The 19,171-nt window shown below is 40.0% G+C and overlaps 2 protein-coding genes across 4 annotated transcripts; both read left to right on the top strand.

Annotated features, from left to right (window-relative positions):
* Nucleotides 1-40: 40 nt before the first annotated feature.
* On the top strand, nt 41-9,250 carry heg1 (heart development protein with EGF-like domains 1). Its single transcript, XM_008328818.3, has 14 exons — nt 41-1,055; nt 4,477-5,506; nt 6,026-6,525; nt 6,647-6,760; nt 7,017-7,139; nt 7,233-7,336; nt 7,418-7,473; nt 7,616-7,776; nt 8,030-8,164; nt 8,260-8,302; nt 8,456-8,493; nt 8,597-8,684; nt 8,803-8,980; nt 9,077-9,250. Exons 1-14 carry the CDS (start codon nt 788-790, stop codon nt 9,218-9,220), a joined length of 2,982 nt encoding a protein of 993 aa, XP_008327040.1. The 5' UTR covers nt 41-787; the 3' UTR covers nt 9,221-9,250.
* A 1,321-nt stretch (nt 9,251-10,571) lies between these two features.
* kansl1l (KAT8 regulatory NSL complex subunit 1-like) lies at nt 10,572-17,647 on the top strand. Of its 3 annotated transcripts, none has more exons than XR_003052133.1 (11): nt 10,572-11,036; nt 11,831-12,741; nt 14,333-14,513; nt 14,786-14,884; nt 15,469-15,560; nt 15,878-16,055; nt 16,199-16,298; nt 16,405-16,528; nt 16,606-16,661; nt 16,747-16,859; nt 17,586-17,607. XR_003052133.1 is itself a non-coding variant. In XM_008328817.2 (11 exons), exons 2-11 carry the CDS (start codon nt 11,840-11,842, stop codon nt 17,620-17,622), a joined length of 1,887 nt encoding a protein of 628 aa, XP_008327039.2. In that variant the 5' UTR covers nt 10,572-11,036; nt 11,831-11,839; the 3' UTR covers nt 17,623-17,647. The 3 variants fall into 3 exon arrangements, 2 of the variants coding, with proteins under 2 accessions (XP_008327039.2, XP_016895325.2); XM_008328817.2 differs by having other exon boundaries at nt 16,606-16,666; nt 17,586-17,647; XM_017039836.2 differs by lacking the exon at nt 17,586-17,607 and having other exon boundaries at nt 16,747-16,877.
* The last annotated feature ends 1,524 nt before the right edge of the window (nt 17,648-19,171 follow it).

Raw genomic sequence — 19,171 nt, 5'->3', positions numbered from 1 at the left:
AGTGTAGAAGTTATACTATATTATTATAGTGTAACTGAGAGATATATGTGTTGTGTACTGTACATGTTTGTTCTTATTTTCGGACATTTTGACTTAACAAGTAGCTGGCCTCCCGGAACATTTAAGGTTTTATTTATTTATTTTGAAAGAACAGGGTAATCGTTGGAGTACATTTTGGAATTAAGATTGGATTTTTATAAGGTATCATAGCGGGAACGTATGTGTGTGATATATATGTTAGCTTAGCTGCACTTGTGGGGACAGTGTTTTGGGTAAAAATAACTCTTTATGGGATTTGGGGGGCTCTATTTTCTTGTGGTTTTTGCCATAGGACCCCCACATAGTGAGAGGGTATTTGGGGTTTTATGTGTAGTTTGGCGTTTTAGTTAGGATTGGAGTCAAATTAAGGATTAGCATTAAGCATATATTTGGAAGAGCTAAAACTTAAAGCAGCCAGGGAGTGCATTATGTCTGAGTGAAGTTTCCGCGGAACACACACAGACAGACAAAAAAAAACCAATGTCTGTCTGAGTGTGTGTGCTGGCTTGTGTGTGTAAGTGTGGGAGGAGCCCTCTCTGATAACAGTCCCCAGTCTCCCCTCTCTTATCTTCCGTTCCCCGCCGTCCGAGTAGCGGATCCGATCCGGACCTGCTTGAGGATTTAACTAATTCTTCTGAAAGTTCAGTGAAGGCTCAGCCGTCCCTCCCATGGTTTCCACGGCAGGCTCACCCGACATTGACTCGACTTTGGGGAATCTATCGGCGGCTGTTTTGTGGTCTTAAGAATCATGGAAACGTGGTCTTTGAATCACGTCCTCGGCTGGTCTCTGTCGCTCCTGCTCTTGGCTCTGCCGCGGCCCCTCTGGGCGCAGACCCCCGGCAACGGCAGCTGGGATCCCGCGGGATTTTATAATTCAGCCGCCACGGATGACGTGAGCAGCACGGACAACAACGCCACCTCAAGTTTATTCTCCAGCGAGAGTTTATCTCCATCACAGAGGAGCCTCCTGCTCTCGCACTCTGCTGAAACACACACCACCACTGTTGGAGACTTGGGTAAGAAGATGAGTTTGACACAGGCCTGCACTAACAAGTGTTACCGTAATACACTCTGTTCTATTAACGTACCTCTAAAAGTCGTTTTTCTCTTTCGTGTGTTCGCGAATTCACGTAATTTTTTTCAAATGGGGAGGACGTACCTCAGGGGAAGACAGATATATTTAAATTGTTTTCAATACATACAATATATACACACAGTATGTATATGTGTGTGTGTGTATACACATATAATTTTAAAAAGTAGATTAAAATATCATAAAACATTCATTAAAATGAAAGTCTAAAAACTTGTTTTTTATGAACAGTCAACTATTTAATTTTATTACCCACCCCCCACAAAAGTTCTCCCTACTACCTGAATGGTTTGACCCACTGACTCACTTGTCAGTCATTGCCACTTTTTCCAGACCATGTCTGGCAAAACATACATCAGTTTAAAATAATAAATTATAATAGGCTTTTTCTCAGGATCTCATTTCCTGTCAAATACAAGCGATAATAACACAGTGCTATGTTTTACATTGCTTTAGAGACTTGAAAAACAGAACCAATTAATTATCATAAACGTTTATCAGTATAATCATAATATTTTAAACGGATTCATATTATAATTTAAATTATAACTAAAAACAAATAAAATCTTTAGCACACGGTTTTGGGAGGTAGGCATCAAAATAAGAACATAATTTAATCATAATTCTAAAATTGACAGGGACAAAATTTGATGAAAGTATAAAGAGTATAACATCATCATCTTATCCATCTAACCATATAGTTTATATTAAAGGGACAGTGTACAATTACAACATTAATTCTCTAAGTATATACTGTATGTCACAATGTTGTCAGGTATTTCTGAGTACCACAATCTCCTTAAACCATAGAAGGCTTAAAGAGATAATCTCCTTAAACCATAGAAGGCTTAAAGACTTTAGAGATAAAAAGCTAACTTCATAGTTTCACAACATAAGGAAACAATTACATAAAGCATCTAACAGTTACTACTTTAGCATAAAACAGCTAGTTGCAAATAGCTATAGCTAATAGCTGATTACTACATTAGCGTACAAGTGTGTTTAACATGCGAGTTGCAATTGACTCTTAAGTTAACTCATGAGAGGGAATGTGCCAAAGTAGAAGTATGAAGTTAGCCTAACTGTAAATCATTTATAGTGTTTGATGTGACTAAATACCACATTAGCATAATTGCTACTATATATTCCTTTAAGCATGAGGAACTGTGATGATAGCGTTTTTTTTTATCTTGTTTTTTTAAAAGATGAGTGACCACATATTGAGTACGGAACATTTTTCCAAAGTTGTTGACATTCTGGTCCATTTCCCCGTCTACATTACAGCAGAGTTAGCTCTAAAAATAAAAGCCACGTTAAAATATATCACCAGTGGTTTGTGGTAAATTGGTGGTAATGCAGTGCCTGTATGTACAACCCACATGTGGTGTACATACAGTTGTGTCATAGCAGTAAGTCACGGTGGGAGTGATTTAGTTCCTATTGGATTAAATGTCATAGAAAAATGTTATTGCTGTTTTACTCATACTCAAAACTTTATACGCTCAGTCTGCAGTAAAGTGAAATAACCTTTAAAGACAGTTATTTCAAGGAGAACTGCAAGAGAGAAAAAACAAGTGTTTAACATCTGTCCACAGTAAAACTCCACAGCAGTGTCCTGACATACAGCGTGAATATATTGTATATGGTCACATTTATATACAAGCCTGACTAAAACAGATGTGGAACAGAAGTGAGTAAGACGCAGAGACTACTGTGTTAATATGAGAGCGAGAGTGATAAACAGCGGGGAATCTGGGAGTGTCCTTCACTTTTTTGCCAACACCACGTTCCAGTCTGAGTTCTGCTGCCCCGGCTGAATCCAGAGAGAACAAAATAGAGAAAGAAAAAAAAAGGTGGAAGTGTGAGAAAAAACACCAGTCTGGTGGCCCAGTTCTGGACTCCCAGTAGATGGGGTGTTAAGTTAGCCAGAAGCCAAACTGTATGCCTTGGGATTACATCTTATATGAATATATTTACTACGATATATCAATTTATTCACTGTAAGTGACAAGGAAGATGGACAGGGTCAGAATGACAGAAAAGCCTGGATTGATCAGATCTTGGAGATTAATGGAGCAGAGGATGTTGTGGTGATTGGAGATGTATTTTGAGAGAAGTTGATTTATTAGACATGGAGCTGCCAGGCAGCAGGAAATGAAGAAGATTCCAGACAAGAGTTATAGATGTTGACCATGAGGACGTGACAATGGTTGCTGTAACAGGTGAAGAGCTCCAGATTAGGCTGAGATTAATGTGACTTTGGTGACCTCTAGAGGAGGCAGAAATACTTTTCAATACTTGATAACAAAGTAAAATGTGATTAATCAGTGACCTTTTGGTTTACATCATTGGTGTCACTTTTACATGTGGATAGCTGGAATCCATTTCCTTTAAATAGTCCATGAAAACATGATTATGGCTTCTTTTTATGAATACACAATGTCAAAAAACTGCTTAGACTGAGAACAATATAATATCACATAATATGCAGTATATTGTAATATAACTCAGTACTCACACAACATTCATCAGCTTAAAATAACACCATACTAAGTTGTGGTTTTTAGATTCTTGTCTGTCCTAAAATGTTACTAGCAAGTTGCAAAAATTAGAAAAATAAAACTTTTTATTAGTTTTTCTAGTAAAGAAAATTTCAAAATATACCAATCACAATAGTCTACATTTCTTTGCACTTCTGCTTGTGTGTGGGTTACTCTTCTGACTAAACAATGAAAACAGACAATGAACGCACGCCCACATCCATGCTTGACAGTTTACTGCTGGTGCCTTGTGCTCACTCAGCTTTAGGAAGGAAATGACCAGAGTCCCTGCAGGGACCATCACGGCCATATTTAGGACTTAAAGCCTTTGTTAGAGTAGATGAGCTGACTGCCAGTTGTTCTCCACCCAAAATGATTGACCCTGCAGTTGCAACAACAGCAGCAGAAGGCAACATAGTGCTTTGACGGGGTCTGAGTCTTTGCAGACTGCACGAGGGCTCCCTCTGGTGGCCATCGTGTGTGAAAGTTGGACTGTTGTGAAGTCAACGACAGATAGTTGAATATACGTTGTTAGAATAGACGTTTGGTCTGGACAACGTCATGGACGCATGCTGAAACAAAAAAAAGACTTTAATACAGAGAGATGTGTCCCACTGTCTCCCCCATTTTTTTCATTCACTTTTTCCTTCAGCAGGTTTTTTTGCTCCATGTAACACTAATGTTAGATCATATTTTAGTAATTTGAAACTCTTTGTGACTCTAGGTGTTTTACTTGCTATATTAATAAGTTGCAATGTACAGACTAATTTCCACATTTCTTTCTTTTTTGTTTTGTTCCCACAGACAGTGAGCAGACACAGACGTTCACAGAAACAGGCAGCAGGTCACATGGTCCGTCTACTGAGCCACTAATGTCCAGCCTGTATGTAGCCACCACTGAGTCCAGCAGCAGCGTGAGCAGCAGCAGCAGTAGTAGTAGCAGTAGCAGTAGCGATAGCAACGCCTGGACAGATTTTATTAATACAGAACTGGCACCAGATGGTCCCCATACCTTATCCTGGGAACCCAAAGGACACACAGATGTCACCAGCCAGCAAAAGGAGAACCCAGTGTGGCAGAAGCTTGCAACATCATCAGCATCACAGACAGACCTCCACACCGACAGCACCTATACCTCCACCTCCATAAGTCGAGTCGGAGAGAGGACCCTGCTGTCAGTCACTTCGTCCTCCTCTTCTTCCTCCTCCTCCTCGTCCTCCTCTTCTTCATCCTCCTCTTCTTCCTCCACTTCATTTTCCTCCTCCAGCAACAACACCTCCTCTGCTTTTACGAAGGACTCCAACTCCTCTCAGCCCCCTCCTGAAGACTACACCCACAGCGCCTCACCCACTGGTGGTGACAGCAGCAACACAACAGACTTGCTCATCACCAACTCCGGAGGAACCCAGAGTTTAACTCGGCCTCCCAGCAACGCACAGAAACAGCCGACCTCCACATCTGAGGAGAAATCCGACTCTACGCCACCACCTCCTGTCATGGAGCTCAGCACTGACCACTCTGACCTCTCCCTTTCATCCACACCTCCTCTCTTGTCGACAGCAGCAGCTGGTCCTACCGAAGTCTCGGGAACAGACCGGGATTTAAGCTCTGATGTAAGGACTTTCACCGAGTCTTCCACTGCAGACCACAGCCTCAGCACACAGAACCAAGAGAGCACAGAGAGGCTGCCATCCCACACACCAGAGGACAACACAGTCCAGGGTGTCACCACAGCGCCCCCTACTGTCCGTAGTGATACTTCTGAGATGGATCACACTTCATCCTCGGTTCCTGTGATCTCCCTCCACACCACTTCAGTTCCTGATACTGAAAGGTAGAGATTTGATTTTTCAAACTTTTTTTCTTGCATTTTTCATTTTAAATAATGTTTTTTGGAAATAGCCAGATTTGAGAATGTATGTTGTGGGACAAAAACATCATCTTAGAATCAGTTACTAAGATAATTCAATTTTTTTAAACACAGTGCAATTCTTTAGATCACCAAAAGATGGCATTAGTTTTTTGGGGAGATGTTACAATTACATAATCATATTATATTTAAACTGTTCGAAGAAACTGACTTGTCTTCTATGTTTAAACATGCTCAAAATATCCTAACAACACAATCTAATGTCTATGTATTTGACACCCTCTATAAAAATGTTTTTAGTTCATTTGTTATTTCAAAATGACTGACAGTCTTTTTTTGCTTGGTGATAGTTTTTGTGTTGGTGTTAGTTTTGGACTAAGTCAGTATCTGAAGACTTAAAGCAACATTACTTTGTGTTGAATACTGTATCATAGTACTTTTTTAAATTAAACTGACCATTTGTGTACATTTCTACTTTTACAGATCAACAGTTACGGAGGACACTTTCAAAGGCACCACTTCCTCTCACACTACCAGCCAAGCCACGACCTCCCCACCTGCGGTCATGACCAGGTCCAGCAGCGTCTCAAGTGACACCACAACAAAGTCTAATAATGAGGCCACTGTCCTCTATACTACGGCCTCCATCGCCGTCTCCACCACCGACCTGCACACCTCAGCCGTGCAGCCCACTCAGCATGTTTCACCGAGTCAGACCCAGAGGCCCGTCACGGGGAGCGTCAAACCCACCGACATCACCGACCTGCAGGAAGACACAGCCACTGTGGGCGTTACCACTTCTCCCAGTCCAACCACAACCACAACCGCAACCACAACCTTATTAACCCAGCCCCACAGCACCCCCACCAGGAGTACAGAGGTTCTGACCACCACTGACACGCAGACACACAGAGGAACCACAGAGTTGCTGGTGACGACGTCACCGACCGCATCCACAAAGACAGTCCTGCTGCCTCCACCAAGTGAGTTGACGACACTCGTCCTGAGTGGACCAAAAGTTTAAATAAAAGTAAAAAATCTTAAAAGGGTGATTTGCAAACTGATAAAATGACAGCTGATCTTTTTTGCCCCCCACCCCCGCAGGAGACCCATGTTTGTCAAACCCCTGTCTGAATGGAGGGATGTGTGTGACTTATAGAAGAAATCAGTTCACATGTCAGTGTCAGCAGGCCTGGACTGGAGCAACCTGTAACCAAGGTAAGAGTTCCTTCTTCTCTCCTCTCCTTTAATTTTTTATTAATTTAATGAGTTTAATTCAATACTAAAAACTCTTTAATTTTTTATTAATTTAATGAGTTCAATTCAATACTAAAAACTATTTTCATTTTCATGTTTTTAAAGCAAATAAGTAGAAAACACTGGTCTCTTTTTGTGTGCACATTGTACAGTAGTTGCCATAGCAACCGACCCATTTATGTTTATTGTAAATAATGTCCCTTCACTCTGTGTCCAGATGTGGATGAATGTGAGCGAGACCCCTGCCCGCTGGGCTCCAGGTGTGTGAACACACGGGGTTCTTTCAGCTGTGAGTGTCCACTCGGCTTTGACCTTGAGGACGGACGTGTCTGCACTAGAGGTAAAAAACACTCTAGGATGAACCATAAACCAGTATGAGTTTTTTATTTTCTCCAGTAATTTCCTAATTTATTTCTGTCCTTTTTTTCCACAGCAAAAACATTTCTGGGAACATTCAGTTTGAAGCGACAACCACACGACACTGTTTTGGTCAAGAGCGCCACCATGCATGAGATACAGAGAGAGATTATTCAGCTGGTAGGAACCAGTTCACATCACTCTGCCTGGTTTTACATGTTGGTTTAAATGATACAAGTTCTCTTCTCTTCTTTGCTGCAGCTCAACGCCTCATTATCCGTTCTCCACGGTTACAGCCGCTCTACACTCAGTCGGAAGTGAGTTCCTGCATTCACAGAACTATTTCACTTTGTGGCTGCTATGTTTGAAAACCAGAAAACAGTAAAAATGTAATTTAATTAGAATAAAAAACAAAAATTCTATGAGTTTCAACACTGACCTTGTCTCAACTCCCTGCAGAGAGGAGGACGGGGTGCACATCTCCGTTGTCAACATGTTTTCCATCTCTACTCAAGTGACGAGTGCTGAAGTCTACAACAGCATCCAGATGTTCCTGAGCAACTGCAGCTCCTCCACGACCCACTGCCGCATGGTCCTGCATCACCAACTTAGCTATCACGGTAAATAATTATGCTGTGGCTCTTACAGCTGAGGGGCAGAATGTGGCCTGTAGGAGGTAAAAGATGGGGCTATTGGAGTGTTACAGTTATGTGTTGAGCAACAACCAAAAATATCCCCTCTGCAAAAATTAGCCCTCTGCTACAGTGTTAATCACTAATAATTATGGCTGTCTGATATTAACTTGCCGATATTGTCCAAACACTTGATTTCCGTTTCACCTTCACGTCTGACTGTGTCGACGCTGTGTTGCAGCGGAGAGTCTGTGTGCAGCTCAGAGGACTCAGTGTGACGTGGAGCGCTCCAGCTGCACGGACAGCAGTGGCACCGCCTACTGTCAGTGTCATCAAGGATACTACAAACACAATCCTGATGACCTGTCCTGTCTGGGTCAGTCCTGTCTGTCTGTTTATGATAGTTTGCCTTGATGCTAAATTGCTGGTTATTTTTTCAAACATTTTAAACTAATTTTGTTTTATTTATAGAATGTGGCGATGGCTTCAAACTAGAAAATGGAACCTGTGTTCCGTAAGTTCAGCTCAACTTTTTGAATTTTTTGTAAAGATATTGTACCTTCCAGTGTTACCACAGTGGTTTTAATGGAATTTTATCCCTAAAAGATATTGTACCTTCCAGTGTTACCATAGTGGTTTTAACGGTTGCGATTTTATCTTTTTTCAGATGTACTTTTGGATTTGGAGGATTCAACTGTGGGAATTGTAAGTATGATGAAGACACATGGAGGAAGTTATTTAATCATTATTTGTTCACTATATTGTAAACATCCAAGATTTTAATTTTTTAATTTTTTTTTATTCACAGTTTACAAGCTGATAGCTGTGGTGGTGTCACCTGCAGGGGGTGCTCTGCTTCTCATCTTCATCATTGCGCTTATTGTAACATGCTGCAAGTAAGTCTGCAGACGTTGTACTGCCATGTTTATTCTATTACAGTAGGATGATTCAAAAGATTTTTAGAGATTTTTTTATCTAAAGAATAACATTAATTTTTTTGGTTTTTCTTTTTAGGAAAGACAAAAATGACATCAATAAGATCATCTTCAAAAGTGGAGACCTCCAGATGTCTCCGTATACAGACTTTACAAAAAACAACCGCATATCCATGGAGTGGGGTCGGGAGACCATTGAGATGCAGGAGAACGGCAGCACCAAGAACCTGCTGCAGATGACAGATATTTACTACTCTGTAAGAGCCACTTTGAACTGCGCTGACAAAACACTGCATTATAGATTTTATGTATAAAAAAACATGCTTCTTTATCATTTCTTCTTCTTCCCTCAGCCTGCTCTGCGTAACTCGGACCTGGAGAGAAATGGACTGTACCCGTTCACAGGTCTGCCCGGCTCTCGCCACTCCTGCATCTACCCGGCCCAGTGGAACCCGTCCTTCATAAGTGACGATTCACGAAGGAGAGACTACTTCTAACATCTTCACCCCCCCCCCAAAAAAAGTGCACATGCTCATGAAAGTCCCATCTTTTAAAAGCAACATGTGAGACGGGTCATGGTTCTGTGGCCTCTGTATTCAAAGAACCCTCTGAGGATTAACATTTAGGGTTCAGTCCTGCACAAGTTGTGTGTATTTTCAATATGAAATGCTTTCTGCACATCTGACTAAACATCAACCTGCACGTACTTTACACTGCTGCTGTTTTATTGATTTAACCGAAGCTACTGAGTCTTATTTAATGAAAAAACAAATCAAAACTGTAGACGCTGCTTTGAGGTTACGGAAAAAAAAAACTGTAGACGCTGCTGTGAGGATACAGAAATTCTGTAGACTTTCATTCAAATAAATATACTTCATGAACCAGTGAAGAACTTCAGATTTTCAGATTGTAACTTTAGGGTCTACAGGAGTCACATGGAAGACGTGTAACATGGCTAAACCTAAATATAACAGATTAGATTGAAAAATGTATCTAAGGAAAAGTAAATTTTTCAGACACTGTGCACCAGACCGAGGATGATGGCTTAAAAAAAAACATCAGCATTGTAAAATACATGTGATGATAACACCAGAGGTCAGTGTTCCTGCAGTTCTGAAATCTAACCATGTGCGCCCCACTGCTGTGATATGAACTGTTTCTTCATATTGACGAAACAACGCAATAACAACATTTATAGGGTCGTGAACTCGTATTTATATCAGCATAGCGTGAATGACAAATGTACCGGAAGTCATCATTTATTTATTCACTGTATGTCTCAGTCCTTGACATGTAGCAAAAACTCATTCAAACCTGTGGCTTTAAGAGTGTATGTGTGTGTACTGTATGTATGTCCGTGTTTGTGTGAGACAGTTTGACTATCGAGTGACCATAACTGTCAACATGTGTTTGAATGTAAAGATGTAAATTTATTTTTATGTGAACTATTTGTGTTTATAAGGTTAGCTGATACTGGCGTTTTAGTCAGACGTGTTTATTTAAATAAAAAAAAGTAGTGTAAAGCAAAAATATCTTTTCTGCTTTGTTTATTTTGTTATGTTTCTTTATTCGATACATCGAGAGTCCCTCCTTGATGCAGCTATTCCAGACTAATCGGTTTGTTTTCTGCCTGTTTGGCTGCTCACTTAAGTTAAATTGCTCTTTGACCAAAAATTAAAGAAATAACTAAAAGAAAAATAACATTTTTACTGGACGACAAAAACAACCCAGTTATTCAGCACAACACGATTAAATCCATACATATAATTCAAGTAGAATCGACTTCTCCGTTAGGTTCTGGCTACATTCGATCCTACACATGGTTTGGGAAAACAAAATTTCTTGATGAATACTTGTTTTTAAGACGAAAAAATACGCATATATTTAAGATAAAAGTCGTACTTCACAGTGATTTTTATTTGGCGGAAATATATTATACTACAGTTTAAAACGTTTACATTTTATGAGTTAAAACCAGGTATAAAAACGATCTACTTTACTTTGAAGCATTTTTTCCGAGCTTGTGGAGAGCTCCTGAAAGCATCACAAATGTGGTCCAATGGCTTAATCTCTCTCTCCATCCCTCCCTCACTCCCTCACTCTCTCACTCACTCTCAGTTTCAACACCCAGCACAGCTCCACAATTTTCGCTGTTAAACAATTCAGGAAAACAAGGTGAATTCGTTTTTCCGTTTTATTTATTCGTTATCGCTAATTATTGGAAGTATTGGAAAAAACAGAAATGTTTTTTTCGAGTGTATTCGGACGGACGTCGACGTTAGGTTTGCCTCTCAACACCACTGCTGTGCTCAGGTGAGTGTGACTTCAGTTGTTCTGCCAAAATAAATCATTTATTTACTTTATCCAGAAGATAATTCACCTGCTTGTTACTTGTACTTTAACACTTATTGACAAACACCAACACTGGTGAACTTGTCCCTTCAAGTGTGAGAAATAATTAGCTTTTATACTGCGTAACTCATTTAACTAATAAAATGAGAGAAAAAGATTACAGCCATTTAGATGAACGCTTGGCTAATGTGAGTAACACTTTAATCATTCTTATAGTGTTCCCCTTAAACTATTGTGTTTGTTTTCCTGAAATCGTTTACAAATATATAAATAAACCCAGTCGGTGACAGTTAACATCAGAATTGTGAGTATGAGGGTCTGTTCTCTTTGAGGGCTTCTTTTCAGTTGGACAATTTAATGGCAACCCAAAAAAGAAAATGCCAGAAACCACGACAGAAAAAACTAGAACTTACCCAGAACTAATCAGAAGGATTTTGAAAAAAAAGTTTAACTATTGTAAACTAATCAGAAGGATTTTGAAAAAAAAAGTTTAACTATTGTAATTTTAAAAAAAACAACAACAAAAAAAAATTTTGCTAAAGCCGCTGGAGACAAACCTTGAAAACAAGGCCGCGAGCAGTAAATCAAGGAAACTGGCTCAACATGTCACATGTTACTATGGATAATAAATATATGTTTTTTTAAAACTATTTTTATGACTGTAATCTGTTGCTTTAACAGTGATATTTTGAGTAGTTTGAATTAGGAATTTGGTTCTATTTTAATGTACATATCCTCATTGTTTTTTATCCAAGGTGCAGTCTATGAAGACCACTTTCTTCAATTTCTCCGACATCAGTTTTTTTGTTGTTGTCACAGTTATGGCTCCAGCTTTGACCAAAATAGTGAGAGAAGGTCAAAGCCTTCTTCTTGCCTCACCTCCTCCTTTTGGAGGTGTTGACTCAGAAGGTAGAGCTGTGTCTAGCACTAAGCTGGAGCCTGACATCATATCTACAGGGGACAATGGCCAACTGATGATGATGGGCTTGAATAGTTCCTCCTTTTCCTCTTTGGAATCCTTTTCACCTTTAAATTTCTTGAACCCTACCCCTGCCAACCCTTCGCCTTCCTCACATCAGAAAAAATCTGTCAGCCAGGTGTTCCTCCTCAGCCCCCTCAGTGTCCCGTTCTCCAGTGAAAACCAGAGAGGTTCTCAACAGGAGGTTGCCTTTTCACCAGGTGCACATGACACGTTCTCAGGCACCGTCCTTCAGCACAATAGCCAGGAAGCTCGTTTCCCTGAGGGCCTCGGTTCTTCACAGAAACGCTGGCCAGATGGAGTTGATGTACATTCACCTTCAGATTCCGTTGAGAAAATTAAGTTCTGTGATTATAGTCAAGCTGTTGCATCTCCAGAGAAGACAGTGTTACAAGATGACGGAACCAGATTGCGCTGTCCTCCTCCAGCGTCAGTACATATCTGCAGTGACAGGTGGAATTCTCAGCAGCTGCCAGGGAAATCTGTGCCGAAGGAGGAAGTCGTAAGAGAGCAGGAAGGAAGACGCAGTCGAGGTCAGAGATTGGTGACTCCAAACAACACATCGTATCCTTCTTCACGTTTGTGCGTCCAGGGCTATGACACCACAGCCAGCAGCAGCTCTGACTATGAACAGGTGGAGGAGTTGGATGGGGATGGAGGTCAGCGCGAGACCACCACTGTGTCTGAGTGAGTGTGAAAGAAAAATCTCTAATGTTTATTTTTCTCCATGTGTTAATGTGGCATCTAAACAATCACAATGTAAAAAAAAAAAGTTTAATTCCTAAACTCCTGCAGCCTTCAGTGTAATGTACTTCTCCTCAATATTTGTGGAAAATGTCTACTTTTCTCCACCTTACTGTTTAAATTCTCCTTTTACAACAGCTCTTCTGTTTTTTTTTTACTTCCCCGTATGTTTGGATATATTGTGTGTTAGTATTTGACAGGGCTACATGGCAGAGGGTTTAACTGCGGGACACACCCAAAACCCTAATGCCACTCTGTGAGCCAAGTACTAGTGTTCAAAGAGTGGAATTCTTCGTAGTACTTGCTGGGGCCGGTCCTACATCAGCCAGGATTTGGCACAAAATCCAATCCTTTATTTCTGGTTTGCTGCCAGCAGCCGAGACCCGACCAATACGTCCTAGTCATCAGTGTCAGTATCTTCGTAGTAAAGAGTTTGTAAGTGAGTGAGAATAGGCTCATTAGGTGTAAAGTGAACCCTTGTTGACTGCTCTCCTGACCCACCTAATGCCTGGCAACCATCCTTGGAATTTCCCCATTATACAGTTGGATGGAGCTGCAGGACAGTGAGCTGTGGTCATGGTCTGTGAAAGAGAAAAAAAAAGAAAGTGAAAGTGAGAAAGGGGGAGGAAGGGGAGGCAACTACTGAATGTGTATCAATTTGCTGCTAAAAGAAACTTTATTTCCGCAGTATTTTCCTGTATTTACAGTAAATACATGTGGTGTATGACCACAGTCAAATGGCTGACAAAGAATATTTGGGGGGAGGGGGTTAAAAAAAATACTGCCCTTGACTTGAACAGTATGTATTATTGTATTCTTTGTTGAGCTGCTTCCTGTCGGCCATAACCTTTCCAGCTGCTGCACCAGAAGTGTTTGAAGTAGAGGGAGTCACTCCCTGTCCTCCAAGGTCTGAGAGCACTGCTATAGCAACACACTCTGGAAAGATGTTAACCACTGCAACGCCCATGAATACACATAGTACTGTAGGTAAAAAGTGTTTTAATTCTGTCAGGATGATGGGGGTTTTTTTTAACGCCCACTTACTGTACGTGTCTGTGTGTAAGGATTATTAAGCAATACCTTGTGTTACAATTTATTACTTGGGCCTATTTAGTTGAATCCTGATATGCTCACAGAAATTGAAGAAAGACACCTGCAAAGATTGAGTCTCTCTTTTTTTAATTTTTAAAGCTTTCTGCTTCCCTCTAGTGGAAAAGTATTTAAGTATACCCTGTGGCATGGAACAAGACTCAGTAACTAGTCATATATGAGAAAGTATTTATACTGGTGTCCAAAAATATTTTGACTTTATTCCTTCTTTTTTTGCATGACAGATATTGCCTTAGTAAAACGTTTGACCTTGAGGATTGTCAAAGATGAATGGCTCAGTCTGAGACCATTCACTTCCTGTATCTGTCAGTGTCGTCCTCTGGACAAAATGATCTGAAGGCATTGCCCAAAGGTAGTGGATAAACCAATGTGACTGTGACACAGTTTTTCCCTTCTTTCTCCTCCACCTCCTTACACCCCGCAGCGTCAGCGTTTCCAGCGGTGGCATCAGCAGGAGCATCAGCAGCAGCAGCTGTGAGCAGCAGTGGCTGGAGGAGAGGGCAGAGTTGGGTAGCAGGTGGAGCTGGCTGCAGCAGCGTTTGTCCAACCTAGAGAGGTGGATACGACGAGTGGAGGAGCTCCGTAAGCAACTCCGCTCTGTCAAAGTAAACAGTGTTCTCCTTTATATTGTAATATGGAAGGCATGTCATTTAAATTTGAATTTGAAGCTGTTAAACACAAAACCAGATCTGAGTCATAAGAATATATATCAGTTCTTTGTGAAATTGTTAATACCACCAGCAGGGGGCAGTACAAAAAATAATATTGTACTCATTCTTGTGCATTTATGCTGTCCTAGAAATCTTATCTGTGATTTTACTCACTCTACTCTGTTTAATGTTTGACTGAGACTTTTATTTTTATTTTTGCATCTCAGGGTCGTGTGGTGTTTGCGCCCCCTCAGGATTTGTCAGAGCGGCACAGTGATGCTGAATCCTGCAGCCCCACACGCATGCTTCACAACATGGAGAAGCAGGTGGGTGAGAGGGACAAGGGTATGAAGTTTTAACCTTAGATTTAATTGTTTCAGTTTAAGAATATAACTTGATTTATAAGACTATGTCAAGAAATGTGAACTGATATTCACATTTACTGAATCATATTAAAGTATATAGACTTTTTTCTTTCATTTCTGTAATTATCTCTCAGGGGGAGCTACTCTCTACATTTGATCTGGGGGGGTTTGATTGCTTGCTTAACACACCACAGCCGCACCATGGCCTGCAGTCCTCTGATTACAAGCTAGCCTGCCTGTAATCAGCTAACCACTTGACCAGAGGCTGCCGCCCTTCACACACAATCACTCACTAATCATCAGGATAAAACATGATTTATAAAAAAATATATAAAGTAGAATTTGCACTTTGATTGAATGGGATGCAGAAAAATCTGAATCAGATTTGATATGATTGACTGGGTCTGTTGGTGCAGTGAAGTTGAATGAGCTTTTTGTTTACAAAAATGTAGATTTGTTTTGTTGCTTTTCTTGCATTTTTATAGAATATAAAATATGAAAATGGAGTGTTCTAATCTATGATTTGGATGATGTTTCCAACACAGAGTCTCCTGGTGTCAAGTCTGATTCCTCCACTGGGGTTTTCACCGCCATCTGAACACACACAGACCTGTAGAGTGAGGGAAAGTATTATAAGGTAGATAACACACAGACCTGTAGAGTGAGGGAAAGCATGATAAGGTAGATAACACATACACACACTCACAAACACACAAGGCATTTTATTACTATATATTTTAACAGTAATAAAGAAGATTTTATATATTTATCAAAAGCAAAACATTCATCTAAAAACTCACAACCAATCCTGCTGTTTAATTAAAAAAAAATCTACTATTTCACATGCACTGAATGATGAAACGTGCTGATTTTCTGCCCTTTTTCCTGCTTGTCCTCGCCGCACGAGTCCTAACCCTGACATTTATGTGACATCATCTGGTCTCGTCCCTGCAGTGGTCTGAAAGGCAGCGACACATTCGTGCCTGGAGGCACGAAGAGGAGAAAAACAGGGAGCAGGAGGCAGTCGTGGTCTGGCGTGTCAAGAGGTTGTGCCAGATCCCGACCTTTGCTCTTATACCACAGACGTATACTGTTTACTTTCAACACCAGCGGCAGCAGCAGTAGTCACCTGGTAGGACAGAAGTGCCTTTACAATCTTGTTTGTTCTTGGTGATAAAACATGAATTAACCTCATAAAGCTAAAAGCTAAACAGAAATGCTGTACAGTATGTTATATTCCCTTTGTTTATGCTGTTATTATCACCACATTAACAGACCTCCTCCTCTGATCCACTTCGCGTCTCCTGTTGTAACTATTACTGCAGCTCCAGCTCATCTCCATCCTCAAGGAAACAAAGATTTAAATCTCACCCTGGTAAGAAATATATATATATATATATTTTAATAAATGCAGTACAGTTAACCAACTGATCATTGTTAGAATTCCTAACGTGCGGGGATCTGTGTTTATCGTACTGCAGATATCAAAAAGGAAAGACATCGTAAACCCAGAGATGTTGTTCTGTCACCAATGAAGAGTCATCACAGAAGAGAGAAAAGGAGTCGCAAAAAAAAGCAGCAGCTGCAAGAAATCCTCACTCCACGGTAGTAAAATAAAAAAAATAAAAAGTAAAAAGTATCCTTACTTTTTTTTATCATTTTCATACGTTATATTTTTTAAGGTGGCGACTTGTGTCCACACAGCTGGTGATGGAGAAGAAGTCAGATGATGAGGAAGGTCAGGTAAGGTCTCAGACTTTTTATGCCACTGGTGAGGAAAACATCATCTTTTTTCATCATTTGTTTGTGTGTGTGTGTGTCAGGCTGAAGATCTCAGTGATGAAGCCTTTGCCCGGAGGCACTGGGCTCTGGAACAGAGGGAGAAGCTGCGCTGGTCGACCTGGGATGAGAGAAAAAGCTGCAGGCGTCCTACAAGGTGGAAACACATTAACACACAATGAAAACCTTTCTGGTGTTGTGTCTTTGGTTCATTCATGTTCTGCTGCTAAGGTATTTTCAGACAGGGTGAGACGCCTCCTGGACAGTTCGTGACAGGGCCTCGTTTAGAGACAAACAGGCGTTCACACCAGTCGTCAATTTAGTGATCAATCCACTTTTTCTGAGTGCAGAGACCTCAAAAATGAGTATTGCAGGGCTGTAGTACCCACTGATTATTAGCATGAGTGCTTCTGGGATTCTGGGAAACCCTTCACGGACCCTTCACCTCTCTCATCCTCTGATTGATGACAGCGTGATTTTAGTGCTTTGATTGAAGGAGCTGATGATAAAAACCCAGGCTCATACTGTAATCAACTGTGTGTTCAACTGTGCTAAATATATGACATCACTGTGTCCAGGAAGCCTTGATCATTTGATTTCAAAATAGACATATGAGCAATGTGAGCAATTATGATTAAGGGTCTGTAGAGTCTTCGTTATAATTGAGCCAAGTTGGACTGATGACACAAAAGAGAGCATCAAGATACAAATCAATATTAAAGCTGAATTAAATTTCTGCATTCTGCTGGTGGGATAAATGGTTTATTGAATGAATGTATTATATTTAGGGGAGGGTTATATGGTGGAAGGTCATCATTATTAATGTTATTATTATCATTACCGTAATCCTACTACTGTATATTTTCCATCTGTTCTGCTGCAGCCTGAGAGTTCCTGGAAACCAACAGTGTTTCCTTTAGAGGACAAGGAAGAGGAAAGGGAGAAAAAAAATCCGTCTGAAATGGAGAAGAAAATGTTTTTCCAGTCTGGCCACTGTCTGGTATTGTGTCCATTCCAAAGAAAAAACTCCAACCCTTGTCGAGGCTCTCGGGTGCAACACTGCCCTCTACTGCGCAAGACGGGGAAGCTTTGTGAGCGGATAACAAAGCAGGATTTTACTGTACAATTTCATATCGTGTATCTTGTATATATATTTTTCTTATTGCAAATTTCTACTGCAAACCATCAAAACTATTACTTTTTCCTTTGCCAAATACTCTTGAAAACTATGAAACCTCTAAAAGGACACAGAGGGGAAAATATTTTTTTTCCTCCATGTTCTTTTAGGAGCTCCGTAAAAAACACTGATTATAGCAAAATATTTTTTTTATCAAGGTGACTAATCCTGAACATTTCATATAGTTTATGTTTGTATTCATCTGATTTCTCTGTCTGGAACTGACACAGGTACCTGAAAACATCACCAGACAATGACACTTTTATGTTACAATACATTATACCTAAGAATCGGGAGTTTGTATAACCTTCAGCTCCAGTAGGGGGCAGTCAATCGTTTCTTTCTGTTAAACTGTTTCTTTTTCTTTTCATGGAGAAGCTGAACATCAAGATCACCATTTAAAAAATAATATGAGCCAATGTTACTGTAATCAGTGTTTGTGTATTTGATAGTTGTGTATTTATACGTCTTTTCTGATTAAAAAAGTAAACAGATTGACTTTATATACAATTTTTATTATTAATATTGTTATGTTGTTAAAGGTTTTGAATGACTAAATTTGAATATATTCCAAAATAATATAAGATTGCATTGCATGTATCACCATATAGGATAATGAAAGTGTATTTAGATTATTAATATATATCAATGTATTGATATTGACAGAACAGCACAGATAAAAAAGCTAAATACATATAAATAAAGTAATAAATAAAGTTAATAGTGTTGACAATAATTGTAAAACAAACATAAAACAGATACTTGTGAGATGATTTCTATCATTAAATCATCATAGAATAACACTTTTATTCACAGTCATCTCAATATTCCACATGTTGTCATAGAGCACTAGAACTATTTTGAGGAACCGACTGACTGGTGTCAGGCAGTAGGAGCTTTGATTCTTTGCACTTGTTCCTCCTTCTGACTCTGTGGAGAACCATCAAAGTCGTTTGAAGCATTGACCATCTGCTTCTCTCTGTGGGAGCTGGGACCAACTCACCATGATCTAAGAGTCTCCTCCCACCGGCAGGTCTGTCCAGGCATCTGCACAATGCACTAGGCAGTAAAAGTAATCATTGGTGTCCACACGAGGGCGACATTGTCCATTTTAGAAGTCAGCCAACGTCACAAAAAGTTTAATGCAACGATTTTTTAAAGATACAAATTCTATAAAATATTATTAGAAAGGTGACCTATGTTGCCTTTTCGTTCCAAAGCAGTGCTAATAAAATTATTTAAGCAGTTTATGACCAAAAACATCCTTCAAAATTCTTAAAAGAACAAATACT

This window comes from Cynoglossus semilaevis, chromosome 16 (assembly GCF_000523025.1).
Source record: "Cynoglossus semilaevis isolate Cse_v1.0 chromosome 16, Cse_v1.0, whole genome shotgun sequence".
NCBI classification, from domain to species: Eukaryota; Metazoa; Chordata; class Actinopteri; order Pleuronectiformes; family Cynoglossidae; genus Cynoglossus; species Cynoglossus semilaevis.
The sequence above is the reverse complement of the archived record's forward strand: the minus strand, read 5'-3'. Positions and strand labels throughout refer to the sequence as shown.